At 36.0% G+C, this 19467-nt stretch overlaps 1 protein-coding gene across 1 annotated transcript; it reads left to right on the forward strand.

The window, feature by feature from the left end:
* Positions 1-17372: 17372 nt before the first annotated feature.
* Positions 17373-19166, forward strand: LOC110021280 (mitogen-activated protein kinase kinase kinase 3-like; the record flags this gene model as incomplete). The annotated part of the gene is given in 4 exon segments (XM_020719719.1): positions 17373-17597; positions 18198-18650; positions 18868-18955; positions 19104-19166. Coding segments are annotated over 4 exon segments (705 nt in total), but the record flags the coding sequence as incomplete, so codon positions are not given.
* Between the last annotated feature and the right edge of the window lie 301 nt (positions 19167-19467).

The following is a 19467-nucleotide window of genomic DNA, read 5'->3' on the forward strand; positions in this document are numbered from 1 at the left end:
TCGTGCTCGGCTCGTTTACACCCCTGATCATATAAACTTTTTATCACACCCTTAGCTCAATATATGCCCTAAATAATTAGAATAGAGATCTGATTGCTTAATACAACAACTCAATTGAGAAGGTTCCAAAAGTGATAGTAATGACAAAATAATACAACTCATCTAGGAAGAACTTCGTTTAAAAGATTAGGTTTATGTTAAGAGTGAAACAAAATGAAAGCAGAGGAGAGGAACAAAAGAAATGGAACAAGTTCTTTATTAGAACTACACCAAAGATATACATAGGCTATCCTATTTGTAGTTTACAAAACAATCAAACCAGCAACTAAACCACAAACCAAGCAATAGCAAAATAAACCAAACGGGTTCATAGACAAATGGACTGAACCTGGTTAAAACATAGAAATGTTAACTTTGCCCTTCAAATTGATAATCTTTGTTGAAGATTGTCAATTTGTTGTGAAGAAACTTGAATCGGGAATTGGCAATAGATTTGGTGAAGAGATCAACGAGTTGATCAATGGTGTTGATAGGATGAACCGTAAGTACTTTGTTGTTTATACATTCTCCGATATAATGACAATCAATCTCTAAGTGCTTGGTACGCACATGGAACATTGGATTATTAGCAAGTCTATAGTAGAAGTTTTATCACGATAGGGAGATGTTCAAGCAGTTAGAGTAATTTGAATGTCTTCGAGTAAATGTCTATTTTTGTTTTTTTTTTAACTCAGATTCGCTAGCTTGTCTATATAGATGTCGTCGTCATATAATTCTCTTTCAGTTAAATCTCATTCTCAGATCATACAAATGATCTGGAGAGAAGAAGAATTGTAAAAGATGGGATATACAATGAAAAAAGATGAATAAATTTTAAACAAAAACAAGGAAGGTATATGTACGATAATCCTCGTATGATAGGTCGAGAGAATACATCCAAATAAGATCAGATCAAGATATCTCGAAACACAACATCTATGAAAAAAATCCTTATATAAGCCACCCGTAACTAGAGAACAAAACAGGATAATTTAGTTTTGTGGTCAAGAGCACTCCCAAAGGGATGTATCTCTTTCGTTAATTACATCTTAGGGGATACCCAAGAATACTTTTGATAAAAGGAATCTTTCTTACATTATCATGACCAATAAATAGGTCACTAAAATAACAATTATTTCACAGGAGCATCCCGATGCTCTCAAAGCTCTCACTAAGCCATAGGGCATAGACCAAATCTCTCAACTCCCAAATGGGTAGCAACCCATCGACATATGAGATCAACAAAGTAACCAAGTCAAATCATAAGATCCACACCTTGCTTCCAGAGTCTAAGCGGGTTATAAGGGTAAAGTGTGAATCACCGTATCCTAAATGAATGATAGCTTATCTGTAATTGAAGTATGCGATCATGAATGAAGTCACAAAAGGATGAATAGGCTTAAAAGGGCTCAGCGAAAGGAGAGGTAGAGTAATTATGATGGGTAGAGATAGCCGAGTATGGATACTACGGATCTGTCATTTCAAGCAATTAAGACCCTAAGTTTACATGGTCGTGAAGGTAGTCGACCCAACACAATCATAAACTCCTTGTCAGCAATCTATGAATTGCATTTTCCAAGGAGATTTTGGTAGCCCTAATGCAAAAAGAAGGAAACTCTGTGTCATATGACCCTAAAGAGGTAATTCTCAAAGAGGCGGCACTTATACTCGCCAAATAAATGGTGAAGATGCCACAGAAAAGAAGAGAAAAGAGTGGTTCGACTACAAAGCTGAAAAAACTCCCCCCAAATGAATTGTTCCTCATTTGGGACGGAGAAGCCTCTAACACCCTAAATGTACTAAACAACCACGTAAGTATAAAAGCTTATGTTTGGTCCGTTGAGTTCAATAAGCACAGGAATTTTTCCTCATAACATGCAATATGATGCAATTATTTAAATTCCTAAGTGTGGAGGCTCTTTTAGTATGACTTGAGTGATAATCATGTCATGCATACGATTTTAAAACTAGCATGAAGGCCATGCTAAAAAGTAAAGTGCATGTTTTAAGTAGTTGAGATCTTTAATCCTAATTTTTTATTACTCTTGATCTTTTATTATTAGGATTTTAAAAAAATATTATATCTTAAGATCCTTAAAGAGTCTAAATTATAAAGTAGGATTCCTAGACAAACCACAAGCCAAAAAAAAAGAGTAATTGGAAAGGCACACTATGCAATATAAAAACCAAGCCAAACATATGAAGTAATAAGAGAAGTTGGTACCACTGGATCGACAACATATCTTAGAAAGCAAACAAATGGCCAAACTCTACATATACATGATTTAACCTATTGTGATACATTAAAGAAGATGCATAATTAAGATGCGTGACATGATCATCTCATCCTGGTCCCCGCCATGTGTTTCCACACCTCAAGCGCCTCAAAACCCATGCTTGTATCTTATTTCCGCTACATGACACCCCTAAGGAGTTTAAAAAAGTACATGTAAAAGCCTAAAAAAAGACTCGACATGTAACAAAGATTTTAGCACTGTTTATTTTTGTGCAACGTCATGAATCATGCTCGATGAGAGGAGAGCTAAATAACACATGCAAGTAAAAGGGTTAGCTTTAAATCATTACAACTCCTCCTTGTTGGACATGGCTCCATGGAAAAAGACAATCCCTAACATACTAGTGTACAAGTCTTATACCCTAGTAAACACACAAAATGTTGCCTAACTAGGGCAACCAAACCAGCAGAGAATGATAGCCAGAACACCGACAAGTCTACCTAGTGCCCTAGTCCTAGCCTAGCACACCATCTACTACAGTGTCATATCACAACATCTAAGTGTGTTTATAGTGCAAAGTGAGATCAAGGTGTATGAATTTGATGGAGTCGCCACACCGACCACATCCTAATGATTAAAGAGATTTAAAATAAGTTACTAGGAAAATGACATTTTAAATAAGTGGTCTCACATATGACCTGACTTATATAATATTAAAAAAAAGTCGGATAATACATAATAGAAATTTTTTTATATTTTTTAATTTTTCATCATTGAATGCAGCTCCATAACTTGCAAATGACATACTTTAGAGTCTATGGAACCTTAGCAAAATCATACACAAGTTGATCATCATATGAAAACTCACATCGCTCACCGAACTATCCTCACATGCAATACTCGTCTAAGTATTACAACGACAAATGGGTCACTCATCTTAAAGAGTAGGATTTTTCATCAACGAAAATGGGCAATACACATATAACATTCAAAAAGACCCAACATATATTGATTATTAGACTGAAGAACAATTAATCACAATTAACGCCAAAAGATGAGTCAAACATCATGCAAATATGAATGCAAGAATGTCATATGTATATGATACACACAAAGTAGTTATATCGAGTAGATGTTACATAGAAAGAGGAATTATACGATCCTCAGGAACCTAAGCCGGATGTCAAGAAATGGCCGACAAAAACCACAAATGAGTTTGCATCAAGGATTGAATACCTATAAAAGGATTACTCCGTACCCGAAGGCACCAAATGAGCACATGCAAACATGCCATCAATGAAGAAGACACCAAAGACAAAAAAGAAAAAAAATACAAAAGATGCTAAGTACCAAACATATTGGGCAGTGTGATTCATGCAAGCGAGAATCACATATCCAGGTGGACACACATTATGTCATGCACGAGTTTAGTGGCTAAAAAGCATAACCGTACCAAGCACAACATGACATATCTGCGACATTCTTAGATAGTTTCGTAGGGAGTGAGGTTGCACTACTCTCATGGAAGAAGGTGTCCAACCTATGGCATTATATGTGTGCCATCCACTCACGAAGTCTGCAAGCATCTGTCCCTATGCATACAATTAAGCATGTGGGAAGGATACTTGTAGGTGTAGGTGCTCAAAGAGAGACCACAAGTAAGGGTTCTCAAAGAGACACCCAAACATGCAAAATGCTAAAGAAAAGCATACAAGGAAAACAAAAATGCAACATTCAATAAAATATGACAAGCATAATGACCTTAAATGGTTGGTTCTTCAAGCACATGCAAATGGATTCAAAAGCAAAATGAACAAGCAACGTGATGCAAACAAGCATACAAGTGTGCATCACTCAAGCGAAGTTGGTCGAAATTTCCTAACCAAAATGTAATGATTGTTCGATCAGGATGGGATGGTTGATCAAACCAAAGTGATTGGTTGATCGAATCAAGGTGGCTAATTAAATTGAAATTATAAGGTGATCAGGCAGGGTCTACCAATCAAACCCATGTGATTCGATGAGCAAGCCGGAGCAACCGATCAAAATGAAAGGATAAGGTAATTGAGTTGGGACGACCGATCAAAGCCAAGTGATTGGACATTCAAGCTAGAGTGGTTGAGCAAACCGAAAAGATCAGACGATCAAGTCAGAGCGGACAATCAACTGAAAAGATATGATGATTGGGCCAGGATGACAGATCAAACATAAGTGACCAGATAATCAAGGCAGAGTGGTTGATCGAACTAAAAAGATAAGGTTATTGGGTCAGGATGCCAATCAAACCCACGTGATCAGACGATCAAGCCATAACAGTCGATTGGATCAAAAAGATAGAGTGATCAGGTTAGGACATCTGCTTGAACCCAAGTAATGAGATGATCAATCAAGAGAGGTCAATCAAACCGAAAAGATAGGGTGATTAGGATGGAACATCCAATCAAACCAAAGTGATCGAGCAATAAAGATGGAGCGACTGATTAGACAGAAATCATAGGGTGATCGGCTAGGAATGGCCGATCAAACCCAAGTGATAGAAAAATCGAGCAATAGTAACTGATCAAAATGAAAAGATAGGGCGATTCGGTCGAGATGGCTGATTGAACCTAAGTGATCAGACAATCAAGCTGGAGGTGTCGATCAAACAGAAAAGATATATGATCGGGTCGGGATGGCTGATTGGACCTAATAGATCAGAAGATTGATCCCAAGTGATCGGATGATTGAGTCAGAGTAGTCAATCAAACATAAAAGATAGAATGATCATACAAGGATGTCCGATCAATCCAAATAAATAGATTGATTGGCAGGGATGGCCGATCTAACTCAAGTGATTAGACGATCAAGTAGAGCAGCCGATTAAACAAAAAAGATTAGACGATCAAGCCAGAGCAACTGATCAAAGAGAAAGAATAAGGTGATCAACCCAGTATGGCTAATCAAACCCAAGTGATCGGGCAATCAAGACTGAGGGGCTAATCAAACCGAAAAGATAGAGTGATCATGCTTGGATGGTCGATTGAAGCAGCGTGATCAGATGATCTAGCAGGAGTGTCAGATCAAACTGAAAAGTTAGATTGATTGGGATGGAATGATTGATAACATTCAAGTGATTGGACGATTGAGTTGGAGGCAACCGATCAAACTGAAGTGCTCACACAATCAACATGCCATTATGCGAGACACAAGAAATGAGCATGCAAACATTCAACGACACATCAAACTTATCATATCAACCTCACGTAGGATCTATCATAAGAGATGGAGAGGTGTACCAATGACGTATTGCGCAAGGAAACGAGACACCCGCCTCCATTTGCCCGAGATAAAATAAAGGGTCACTTGGGAGGAGGACTCTCCATGACCAAGCAAATGAAGACCAAGGGGATGTCTTCATCCACTATGTCGGTTGGCTTCAAATGTTCATCCAAATAAAACTACTAAAACAAATAGAAATATTAGTGCAATCTAGATTATTGTAGGATTTTGTAGCAAAGGATAAGGGAAAAAGCTCATGGATTCTAGGGATTGTCAATGAAAAAGCTTGCTAACCTATCGACTTCCTATAACAAAAAATCCTAGCATTAAAATCTATATCAACCAGACCTAATGGGATCTAGAAATGAAAAATATGAGTGTTCAAAATTGTTATGCATTTGTGTTGATTGCAATCAAGTTCTCTTTGCTTGATCCTCACTCCGACCCCACTCACGGGGAGCTCGCTCCACTCTTTACCTAAGGGATGAAGAAGCTCTCCTTCTAGAAGGAGAATCTGGTGAGAATTCAAGCAAATCACCCCTTTTCTTTACTTTTCTCTTGCAAAACAGTGACAAGAGAAGGAAATAATGAAGAAGAAGAAGAAGAGAATTAGAGAGAAGGAGGAAGAATGAGGAAGAATAAACAAGAAAATGAAGAGGATCCTCACAAAACCCTTTTCAAGCTCTCCAGAAACTCTCCCTGATTTCTTTATATTTGAAAAATGTAGAAGCCCCACTTCCAAATGAGTGCCCCCTCTCTTTTGTTTTTTCTGCAGAGAACAAAGTTTCTTCCTAAATGCACTCTTCCTTGCCTAACTTCTCTGCTTTACATAGTTTGAGGAAGCATCACCTTGCTAGAAAATGGCAAGGCTTGATATGACCCCTCCTTAATTTGCCGTGACATTTTCCATAAGTTGTGTGGGAACTATGCAAAAGTTTCCTTTAATGGTGGTCCCCTCCATCTTAGCTAAAATAGCATGTCACTAAGGCATTTGACGGGAAGAAGCAGCTTCAGCGCATATGAGCCCATTTATTTTGTTCATAAATTTTGATTAGGCACTTAAGCATCAAATAGGGTTGCAAATGTGCCCCCACTCTCTATTTCAGATATATCCCAGATGAATACTAGCGCTTATGAGTCAAATTAGGGGCGCATATGCACCCCACTTCTCTGTTTAGCACAAGAAGAAGTGACCTTCTATAGGCTTGGCTACTATGTTTACCAACATGGGGCCTCAAACTCTTGTTGGGATCGTGCGCCACCACTTACTAAATTTGAAAAAATTTCCAAATTTTGGTCTTTTCTTCCCTTCTTCGTCGTGGCTTGCATAGAGGATTCCCATGGGTCCTCAAAACATCACAAGACATCGAGGAATGAAAATGGACTTTCCTACATCCAGGGAAAAAGTTAGGATCGTGTCGTATCAGGCGAATATTGTCGCCCGGAGCCGGGTACGACCCCGACGGTTTAAAACTTATTTTTGCACCTGAGTGTCCTTAAAAGAATTTTTACTGACTCAAAAGCTACGAGTAAATTGTCTCACTAAAATATGATTGTGTAAATCAATAATGAGCATTCCAAAGGTTTCAATTTGGGATTTTAGTTTTGACAAGTGTCCCAGACCCTCGTGCGGGTAGGTCGGACTAATATCTGACTTTTTTAAAAATGTGTGTGGGAGCATTTGATGACTGCCCTTAACCACAGGAGGCCCTGAATAGATGGAGTATGACCTATAAACACCACAATGAACATTAAATATATCCCATGTCAGAAATATCATAATCAAATAATAAGTGTTCCTAGATTGAGCTGAATCAGTATAAATCTTGATTCCGCGCTCGAGGAATGTATCAGGAAGTCCAAACAAATTTCTTGGATTACGGGAGACTGCAAATGAGTGACACTTTGTCTCATAGAATTCAAGTGGACATCTCACACATAGAAAATTAAAAGTGATGCAAAAAATGTATTAGTCAAATAATCTTAATCGCCGTTGTAGGTAGAGCTTGATATCAACTTTGGTAGAGTAATGAGTGATACTGACTTGCTTTTCAGCTATCCAAGGAATAAGCATAGACCCAAGAAAGATGAAAAGATTGGTAGTCGATTTCTGATCTGTAGGATCACCAGCCTAATTAACATCAACTAAGGGGGTAAGTTCTAATGATTCTTGAATGATCGGTAATCCAAGATGAACAGTGCCTTGTAAATATCAAAGGATATGTTTTAACTATTGAAAGCTATTTTGAATTGGTTGATGCACCATTTGAATGGAGTGGTTAAAAATATTAGCATTATTAGGGTGCATGAGATTCAGGTAATTTAAAAAAATAAATTAGTTTATGATAAAAAAGGACCATAAAATAAAGTATGATAAGAGAAATCAGAAGACTACTTGATGTTGGTTAGATTTTACACAGGCTTAGAATTTTACTTTCCCGAAGTATGAATAATTTATTGAGCATTGGGTGCTTGATTTAGGTGTAGTTCAAAGGAAGTAGAGTTGTTTGTATGCCGAGAAACTTAGAGATGGAGCCTAGTGTCTTCATTTTAAATTTGCTATGAAAGCTTTGAAGAATAATATCAATAGAATTTGAATAATTTCCAATTAATAAGATATTATTTGCATAAAATAGAATATCAATATGAGTGTTTTTATAATGGTAGCCAAAGAGAGATGAGTCGGTTGAGCGAACATAAAAATGAAGAGAGTGAAGATGTGTAGTGAGAGTGTGATGCCACTGACGAGGTGCTTGTTTAGTACATAAATAAAATTTTCAAGTTTATAAACATAAGTACGAGGATGTTGATCAAGAAACCCTTGAGATTTTTGTAAACAGTCTCATGTAGATCACAATGAAAGAATGTGTTGGTAATGACAATGGTAAGAAAGACCTGAATTGTAGTGATTTTGCAACCAGACTGAAGGTTTAAACATAGTTTTTGCCTTCTTGTTGTTTGAACCTCTGAGCTACAAGTCGAGCCTTGCAACGAGGCAATGTCCCATCTGAATTGAGTTTAGTTTTAAAGGTCCACCTGCAACCAAAAATGTTACACTGGGATGGGGAGGTACCATTTCTCATTTCCCTTGATCATGTAAAGCTTGAAATTCACAGGACAGCTTTTCTCTGATTTTCATATTTAACGATTGAACCAGATCTTTTATGACAATACTACGAAGTATGTGGTTATATTCCCAATTTTCTTTATTTATATTTCTTTCTTTACAACGACGTCAAAAAATTTACTCTGAAGCAAAAAAGAGTACAACTATTATATTTAAATATTGGGATACTACGCATATATACGTATCGTTATCAAGTAATGTAAGACTTTTTGATTGAGTCATGAATATCGAACCCACATGAAGAATTATAATATGTTAACAAGGATTTAGATAACAAACTCTGCTTTGAAAATATTCTTACTCAAACTATATATGTTATAATAGGAATGTAAGTTCAAATCTTTTTTTGGTAATTTTTTATATTTGAAAATTTAAAGTAAACAACTAACTAAATTTAATTAGATATTTTTAAGATAAAGCCAACATAAATAAAATATATTTTTCCTTATCATGAGTCAGTAATAATTGTGAAAGTATTCAAATTGTATTGTGTCAAGTAGGAGCAATATTATTCTTTACCTATACTAGATATGTTATAAAGAATATTGGCTAATTTAAAGTTTGAATAGTCTTGAAAATGGGCTGGGTAGGGAAGATACTAGCTCTCACTCTAGATTTCCCTCTTCTCTCTCCACCTGGGGGCTAACAACTAGTATCAAAACCTAAAATAATAAATCAAATTAGAGGCATTAGGTTGTCACTCTAAAATCCTCTAACTCTACACCCTTCAAAGTTTATTTCCCTTTTTATTTGCACTCAACCATATGAATTACATATGACTCAACCATATGAATTATATTCTCATCCATACAATCTCATGTGATTCTTACCATTAGTTCACTGAGACAATATCATCTCGGATCTTATATGTTCTCACAAAAGGTATTAGCATCTTAATTGGCCAAATTAAGAAGTAAATAAAGTATAAGAAGTAAAAAAGTATAAGAAGTAAAATCATCACAACTTATTCCAACATTAAAGACCAATACTTCACAGTTTCTATCCAACACTTAATTAATTTTTATTTTAAAGAAAAAGATAAAAAAAAATACTCAGAATTCATGAAGAAAACACAACCACACTTAACTTTAAAAGTAGAAATCTTGTAAACACACAGAAAATCTTAATGTAATCACAAAGATAAAAACTTATCTCAAATTCCTCTCCACCAAACTCTTAAAGTTCCTTTGAATCTCTTCTCTTCATTTCTCTTACAATTTTCTCTACTAACACACTACAACTTCTCCCTTTCTTCTCTCTAAAAATATCCTAATTAATTTATGAGAGAGAGGCGTCGAGGACTAATTGAGTCTCCTTAGGGGGGGGTGCGACTTCAATCCAATCCAAGTCCTATTTTATAATTTTCCAAAAGGTGCTTTGGTGTATCTTCAAAATGTGTCCACATTCATTGAATCTTCCAAGAGTTGCCTTCTATCAAAATCCATTTGAATGATTTTTCATGTCCATTAATTATAACCCACGTTTTCACCAAGATTGGCTTCAAACACCCCCTCAAAAATTCGTACAAATTCATTGAATCATCAAATAACTACCTCTGTCACTTAAGCGCGAGATATGTGGCGCTTAGGCGCGACTTTCTCTGTTATCCTAGTGTTTAAGGGCCAGTCTTGGGCGCTTAGGCGTCACAGTTCTTTTGCACACATTCTTCATTTTTTCTCCAAATTTGATACTTTTCACTTCTTTCGTCATTTTTCATCTATTTAACTGTACCTGAAAGAAAAACACACAATACCTTCCATTAAATCGCAATATCCTCAAAAATAGGTATAAAAATGTGTACATAAATGCTATATATTTTAGGTGTATCAACGACCATAGTGTAAGTAGTTGGATCATTAGATTCTTGATGAGTAAGATTGAGAATTTGGTGAGTTTTAAAGCTACTATCTTTAGTTCTAATGAGCATAGAGTGTGAGGGAGGAGGAGTTATAGGAGCAGGTGAAGAATCGCGATTTGTGGATAAGGGCAATTCAATATAAGTGGGAGTATGTGAATTGTCAAAAAGAAGAAGTAATTGGAGTTTAGTAGTGATGGGATTAGAAAGATGAGAGATGTCCAAAAGAGAAGTTGTTCGGTTGGGAAAATTGTAAGTAGAATGGCTTGGCAGAATAGTTGTGGAAGGAACCAAAAAGAGTGGAGGTATAGATGAGTGAGGCGAATTATGATGTGCAACATAAATTGTTTGGCACTAGTAGGGAAAAACACATTCATTGAATATGATATGATGAGAAATGTTGTTTTTTATTGGTAGAAGGTCTAACCATTTGATGTCGGAGAGATATTGAGTCATGGTTCTATCACCATTTGAGATATTGTGTAGTTCATTTTTAAGTCAAAGAATGTGTGATCTATTGGAGGACTGAAATCTTCGTTCAATGATGTTCCTTATTTCAACACAATTTTCAAGATTAAGAAGATAGGGTAGGATGGATGATGAGATAACAAAGTAAATAGCAGCGGTAATATTTTGATCCATAAAGATCTGTTTGCTAAATTCAGGATTATGTATGTTGGTTCCAGAAGAATCTTTGATAAATTTTTATAACAACAGGAGTCATCAAGAAATCCATCATACCCATTAGCACGAAATATTTTCAGTACTTGTGCCTTCAACATGGGGTGATTGTCGGTGGTAGGGGCTGCCTAGACAATGTTTTTAATAATACCAAATGAAAATTTCAGTTGGGTAAGAATTGGGCGATCAATGGAAAGGGAATTACTTGAGTTGGTGGCCACGTCGGTGCGAACGGAGGAGTTAGCGTGAGTGCTCATGAAAAAGGCAGTAGAAGAAAGATGAAGGAAAGAAAAAGAAAGATTCCTTTAGTAGTTTACCTAGAAAGATTTAGAAACTAACTATTCTTAACATCAAGAATTTAAAGACAGAAAAAAATAAAATGGAGTTACTCCTGTAGGAAATAGAGGAAGGCACAACTCGCAGTGTTCGAATATCTCCAAAGACCTATCCTATATATAGATTATCCTATATAAATAAAATGAAAGAGATGCTCCTGTAGGAACAGAAGAAATGGAATTAATTTTTTGTTAGAACCATACGAAAGATACACATAGACTATCCTGTATATAGATTACACAACAACCAAACCCATCATTAAGGATCTGTTTGGGGGTAGCTGCAGCTTATCCACCTTATTTAGATAAGTTATTTATCCTGAAAAGCTGTTGATAAGTAGTTGATCAGGATAAGCTGTTTGACTGTTTGGTTTGTGTGTTTCAAAAATAGCTGATTCTGGATAAATGACTATTTTACCCCTGACATTCTTCATGAAATAAAATTATATGAAAATATCCATTTACCGGTGAAGAATCGTGGCAGCAAAAGGCATCCATCTAATTTGTTTTGTTTTTTTAATTATACCTTCAGGAAGGATGCTCTGGTGAGACGTAAGAAAGGTGGCGAGACGAGCGGGTTTCTGTCAAGAGAGAGGGCAGGTTGTGCGAGGGAGGCGAGGACGAGCGTTGTTCGACGCAGAGAGGAGCGGAGAAGAGCGGGGCTTTGGTGTTGCAGGAAGGAGTCGAGCGATTTTCTTAGAAAGGAGAGGTGAGCCGAGCTTCGATCGGGAGAGAGAGGCGGTTGAGCAATGGTAAGAGAGCAAGGTCTCGGTCATATGCGAGAAGTAAGCACGCTAATGGGGCTTCAGTGTGGCAGGAAGGAGTCGAGTGATCTTCGTAGAGAGGAGAAGCGAGCGAGCTTTGATTGGGAGAGGGCACACGAGTGATACATCTCTGTCATGCGCGAGAAGGAAGCAGGCGAGCTGGCCAAATATGTCTTTCGCTCCAACTAAATGCGGATCGCAGGGTCCTACCCGCAATCCACATTTAATACAAAAATGAGAACAACGTTTAGGGATACGCCGCCAGAACGCATTATCCAAACAGTTGGTGGCGGCTATGAATAAGCTCTATCAAACGCACCCTAAATCACAGCTAAGTGATCAAAATAATTTTAACCGGTTCATAGACAAATGGACTGAACCGGGTGACAACATAGATACAAAACAAAGATTTAAAGCTCAAAGACGACTTGATTAAGAGTGGATAAAAGTTCTATCAAGATTTGCTTGGATAACATGATAAAGATTTCAAATATTAGATCAAGTTTTTTAATTTTTTTCAAATATTGATTATTAATTTAATCGAATGCTCCTTCAAATACTCAAATATGAGGCCTAATCGGTTCGAAATATAATTTTGAGCTTATTTCCCAAAAAAAAAATAAATAGCGGACATCATTTATTTTTCAAGTTTGTTTATATATTTTGGTTCGAAATATAATTTTGAGCTTATTTCCCAAGAAAATAAATAGTGGACATCATTTATTTTTCAAGTTTGTTTATATATTTGCTCAAATTTTTGCCATCACGAGGCATCCAAAATGAAAATTTCCTTTTATTTGAGTGATTCAATCCTTTATTTAGCAAACTTAAATATACTTTATAAAAATAAAATTAAAGTCTTCAAGTAGTGAGAATTTTAATTTTATTCACAAACTAAGTAAAAAAAAAATTATTATTTTCTAAATATTCTTCTCGTTCAATATGATGAAGTAAACATTTCATGTTGGCATAAAAAATCATATGGAGGCATAACTAATAAATGCAGCGTTAGAGCAGATATTCATGGTAAGGAACAGAGATGCATAAAACCCTCAAAAGAGGGGAAATACGGATGAAACGCCACGGCGTTGATTTTTTATGGCGTGAATTTCATAAAAAATTAAATAGCTATATATCTTGACTCTTTATGTATAAATAATATATTTTGTTATTGAATTTTTTTTGACACTTGAGAACGGACAGAGTTTTTGGCGAGTGAAAAAATAAGAGAGGATACTGAAAAGATAACCCCTTTTTTTCTCCCATTTATTTTTTATTTATATACTAAATAGAATTACTGTATTCAAACTGAAAAGCCTATTGATATTGGTGTAATAATTGTAAAATCAGTTTCGTGTTTGATCGTAAATGAACCTACTACTGGATCGGGACATCTATCTACTATTTTTCTACTGTGCAGTCAATCACAGGTGTCTTATGAAAGTTGGGAGAAAGTGTTTCTTCCTTGGAAGTCTATGGACCCAGAAATTTATTGCAACAGCATTGAAATGGGATATGAGAATGATATGAATGTGCTGATGAATCAAGCATCCCATAATTCATCACCTATTCAGTCTTACTTCAGTTCGAACGCACTTTTGAAAAGGATCTAGAAGATAGAGAAAGAGGTACAGAATCTTATGCATGCAATTGGAAATATTTATGAAATGTTGGATCATCTGGATTGAAGACTGAATGAACATTTTGAACATATTGGATGTATTGAAGATGGTTTGGTACGTATGTTCAAGAAACATGCTTGGATTGAAGAAGATTCAACTGATGAATTTTCTTATCGACTTTTTTACAACTTGTACATCCACTACCAATTCATGAGAGATATCCAGGAAGGATGAGAGCGAAGAAGATGTTTGAACTTACTTTATGCACGGAACGCCTAATTAGTACTGCTTGTTTATGTTATTGTATTATGTTGGATTGCATTCACTTTTATTGTTGAACTTGATTTATATTTATGTTTATTGTTGAGTATTTTTATGTTTAGATTTCAGTGTTATGATGTTTGTTTTGCTTTGGATACTGAATTAGATTTTGTTGGCTTGAAAAGTGTTAGTTTGTAGTAGCGTGGATTTTATATATATATGTGAGTTTTGTGTTGTTTGTGAAAGTTATCTGTTAGGAAAATATTTAATTATGAGTATAAGTGTTTATTTGAGTTAATTAGAGGTTGACTTAAAGCGGTACACAGTACAGTTCCTCAAAAAATGAAATCTGGGAAAATTAGGCGTTGGCGCCTGAGGCGCCAAATTCCTGAAAATGCTCATATTGCCTAAAAAACCGTGAAATCACTAAGTAAAACACCATTTTTACTGTTTGGGTCGTCTCCTACATCTAAATTGTGACCTAGAACTTCACATTGTGCGCATTTGAGAAAATTTTGAAGGCAAAAAGTCTTAGAGTTTCATGTAAGAAGAAAAAAATAAGGCTTTATGAAAAATCATTAAAACTAATATGAATTTATAAAGTGAAGAAAGTTTAAAAGTTTTAACTTCAAGAAGAGGACAATGAAGTTCAAAATTATTAAAGACTAACCAGATATAATAATCATCACTTGAAAAAGAAAAGAAATTATTGAAATTTACCTAAAAGGAAAAAAAAAGTGTGATGAGAAGCTTGAGGTGATGCCTAATCAAAAATTGACTTCATTTGAATCAACTTAAAGAAAAGGCTTTATTACGTTTTCTAAACTTGTATTGGAGTATTAGCCCCATTATTAGTAAAGTTTTCATGAAGTTCTTTTTCATATGAATGTTTTAAGTATCATTGATATGACAAATTACAATTCTTCTTAAAATAAATAGAGATTCAAGAATCTTAGATTTGATTACTAGATATTCTTAGACTTAGAGCTTGAATCTAAGTTATTAAAAGTTTTTCTTAAGTTATATTGTTTTATTTATTAAACCAAAGTATAGAAGTTTCTAAGTGAATCTCTATCCTAAGATATGTTTTTTTGTAGTAAAAGAGTCACTTGAGGACAAGTAACATTTAAGTTTGAAAGATTTTGATACACCAAAATAATATGTTATTTTAAGTATATACTTAATGTTTATTTTTAGTGATATTGCACTTTAAAGAAGGGTATTTTCATGTTTTTGTTGCAGATATATCAATTTTAGGCATTTGGAGCAAAAGTAGCAAAAATGACGAAATTTGGAGTCAAAACACCAAGTTTCCGGCTCGATGAGGTCATATTTTTAGGCTATACAATATATATAAGGGAATAGTCCAAAGCTATTACACGAGCCCCAGTCTTTCCTAGGTGTGCTAAATATTCAAGTATCACACCCTACACATGGGAGTGTTCGAACTCGTAAGCTGATGGGACTTTCGACCTTCAAAGAGTTAGCTCTACCAACAAGCCACAGTACACAGAAACATATATATATATAAAGTAGTGAGAATATACATACATATATACATATACATATACATACATATACATACATACATATATACATATACATACATATACATACATATACATACATACATATATACATATACATACATATACATACATATACATACATACATATATACATATACATACATATACATACATATACATACATACATATATACATATACATACACTATCTATATATCTACATACATATATATATACATACATACATATACACACACAAATATATATATATATAAGTGCGCGCGCGCGCCGTATACTCAGATAAGTTACTCAGACTTCTGATTGTCCGTTGTAAGTCCCCTCTGGTCGGGGTTCGATCCCCCCAGCGAAAGGTGAGGACTCGAATTCTAGGCACACGGGAATGGTCGAGGCTCGTATAATAGTCTTCGGCCATCCTTTTTAAATAGTATTTAATCTCTTTATTTTTCAATGTTGTTGAATCAAATTTAGAATGTAGAATTTGGTTATATTCATGAGCTCATATGACCCAAAAAGATCCTATTTTAGAAGAAATGTACGGAGGGAAATGCTAAATGTGTTGCTGGAGTTGGTGTTCTTTACTATCCTATTCGATTTGGTACATCATATTTTAATCACGTAATATATAACCATAGCTAGGGATGAATATGCATATCTTACTTTTTTTAAAAAAATGAAATAATGATAATTTTTATATGAAAGATTTGGATCTTGTAAATGTAAAAAAAAAGTTAGATGTTTAATACATGAATACATAGCAAATGAGTGATATTATATATATATATATATATATATATATAATAAATGGCCTCATTTATTGAACTGAAACACGACAGCTCGCAACCGATTCATTTATTTTATTTTTTTCAGGAAAGTTTCATTTATTTTATTTTACCATTTCACGGAATGTTCGGAACAAAGGATAAAAGGATTTTTAGAAGAGCGAAAGAGAGAGAATGGAGGAAGGAGCGGACGAAAGGAAGACGCCCAGATAAATACCTTTTAAGATTTTTTTCGCTTTGCTGTTGCTCCTAATTCTAGCTAATTGTACTAATCTATATGGATTATGATAATTCAATGAAATTAATTAATTAATTAATTAATGGACTGGGTGCCAGTGGTCCAAGAAAGAGGACTCGGTGCGCTATTGTTCCGCCGATTTTGTCGTGGAGCAGGGAGCTCTTGCGTTGCTCCATGTCTGGGTTTTCCTATTTCCTCTTCCTCTGTCGCTTCTCGTGAAAGCGGACATCCATGGCAAATATCCAGGAAGATTCTACCTTATACCACGTCAGATTCATCCCCTGCATTTTACTACCTCTTCTTTTTGCCGCCCATGAGCTGTCCTCCTCAACAGCTCATAACCCATGCCCCCAAATCTCTACTAGGCCAGGCCTCTAGCCCCTCCTGACTCGCTCATTCGAAGTAACCAGCGTCGCTCGGGTTTTGAATCGAATCGAGGATGCCTGCGTGGTGGAAGGGGAAGCTGAAGGGGAACTCCAAGGCGAGCTCCAAGTCTTCGGCGTCGTCCGAATCCAGCCTGAGTAACCGGCGGGATTCGGGGGAGGAGGAGGAGGAGGGGGAGAAAGTGGAGTGCTCGTTGACTCCCAAGTATCGGCGGGGGGGGAGGAAGGGGAATTCGATGGGGTTCTTTTGGGTAAGCAAGCTAGAGAGGCCGTCTCGAGTAACTGCTGCGGGGATTCGGAGAGTGCCTTCACCTTTGGGCATCCTCTGCCACTACCTTCAGTGTCTTCACCGTTGCCGTCTCTGCCGATGGTGGATTCAGGAACTGCGGCAGCGCCGGGGTCAGCGTCTTATTCTAGCGTTAGTTCTTCGGGGTCCTCGGAAGACACTTCGGAACTTGGGTTCTACAGGTACTTTTATCTTATTCTTCTGTTTCTCGCAGTGTTTGTTACTGAAGAACCAGATATAGCCTCATCGGAGATAGCTTGTATTATAACGTGGAGAATTTTTGCGATTAGGCGTGTTTCGAGACAGTTCTGCTGTATTTTCTTGAAGAATACTCTATTTGTTTTTAGTGCTGCGTGGTTATGCAAGTACCTAATCCTGTGTGATAGGCGAGGCTTTTGATAAATCTGATAGTTGTGAGCTTCTATATCTGCGCAGGCTTTTTCCGGATCTTGGCGCTGAGTTTTGCATGGAGTATTTGATTAATTTACCCCATTATTCGTTTCCCTATTTTTTCTCCTTTAATCCTGTTATCTATTTTCTGTTTGAAATCAATTTTCCAATTTCTTGATTTCACTTTTGGTGTTTTTTATTGCTTGTCCTCTCTATTGAGCTTTATTTTCTCGTGAATCACGGAAATCTTGCGGATATCCATCTACTATCCTTTGGTTTTTATTCTGGTCTAATTCATTAAGAACTGCTCTGCAACAAGTGCAAACGTGAAAAACTCTATGATGTAATTGGCCTTGCTTGATTTTTATTCCCTTTCTTCTCTGCTTCTCCAGATTATCAAACACTAACATGGGAAGAAACAGGCATGTTTCGCTGGACTCGCAGAGAAATCAATATGTAGCAGTCGAAAGGTGTCGTTTCTCCTGCAGTCCAGTTTTGGAACATCCCAGGAGCAGTGAGTTATCAGTATCTCCTAGAAAGGAAATCCAGTTTCCTGGCGTAAGTTACCCGGAGTCGGAGACGATGTTCAATCTGAGAACAGTGTGTGCGCCTAGTTCTCGTGGATCTCCTATTTCACTATCTCCTGTACATCCTGTTTCCCTGCACGTGCGTCCAGGATCACCATCAGGAAGACAAGAAGAGTTGAGGAGCCCTCCTCATCCATTGCCTCTGCCTCCGAACTCTCCTCCCTCTTCACTTTCTTCTCGTTCTTCTCAAACACAGTGGAAGAAGGGAAAGTTATTAGGAAGAGGAACCTTTGGACATGTTTATCTTGGATTCAACAGGTAATTGTATCATCCTTCGCTACTTTCAGCATTTATAAACATGTCAATATGCAACCTGTTGAAGAAGCTGTTTTATACAGTTATTATAATAATACCATTAAGCTTTGGATTTTGATTTATATATTACGTTGGCTTTGTTTTTTTCATGAATAAAATTGTTTACTTTACAATTTTTAGAACTTTTATTGAGTTGATTCTCATAATGTATGTGTTACAGTGAAAGCGGACAAATGTGTGCTATTAAAGAGGTCAAAGTTATATCTGATGATTCCATTTCTAGAGAATCGCTCAAGCAACTAAACCAGGTAATCTTCAGATATATTTTTCCCAAGTTAATACAATTATTTCTTAATAAGCATTTTAACATGAAGTACATTTTTCTTATGATTTTCGGTTATGAATAGCCATATTATGTTTTGATGTATTGATTTGGTATGCATCATCAATTTCCAGGAAATAAATTTACTTAGGCAGCTATCACATCCAGCCATTGTGCAGTACTACGGCAGTGAACTGGTACCTCTTTTTTATCTGTTATCTTCCTTATTTTATTCTTACTTGCTTCTGCTACTACTATTCTTGGTGATATCACTTTCTAATAGTTGGGGCTGTTTGTTAAGGGATTTGATTAATTTTGTAATTCTGATTTGCGCCAAAAATTAGAAGAAATTGGATTTACTAATTCTAAGATTTAAAAGTTGCCGTCTTTGTTGTACAAAAGTTAAGTTAAATGTAATATGCTACAAGATTTTTTCTATGAAAGAAAGACAAAAGAACAATGCTGAGTTTCATACACAACTTACTTGGAAAGGCATAG

The sequence above is a fragment of the Phalaenopsis equestris genome, unplaced genomic scaffold, assembly GCF_001263595.1.
Source record: "Phalaenopsis equestris unplaced genomic scaffold, ASM126359v1 Scaffold000129, whole genome shotgun sequence".
NCBI lineage: Eukaryota > Viridiplantae > Streptophyta > Magnoliopsida > Asparagales > Orchidaceae > Phalaenopsis > Phalaenopsis equestris.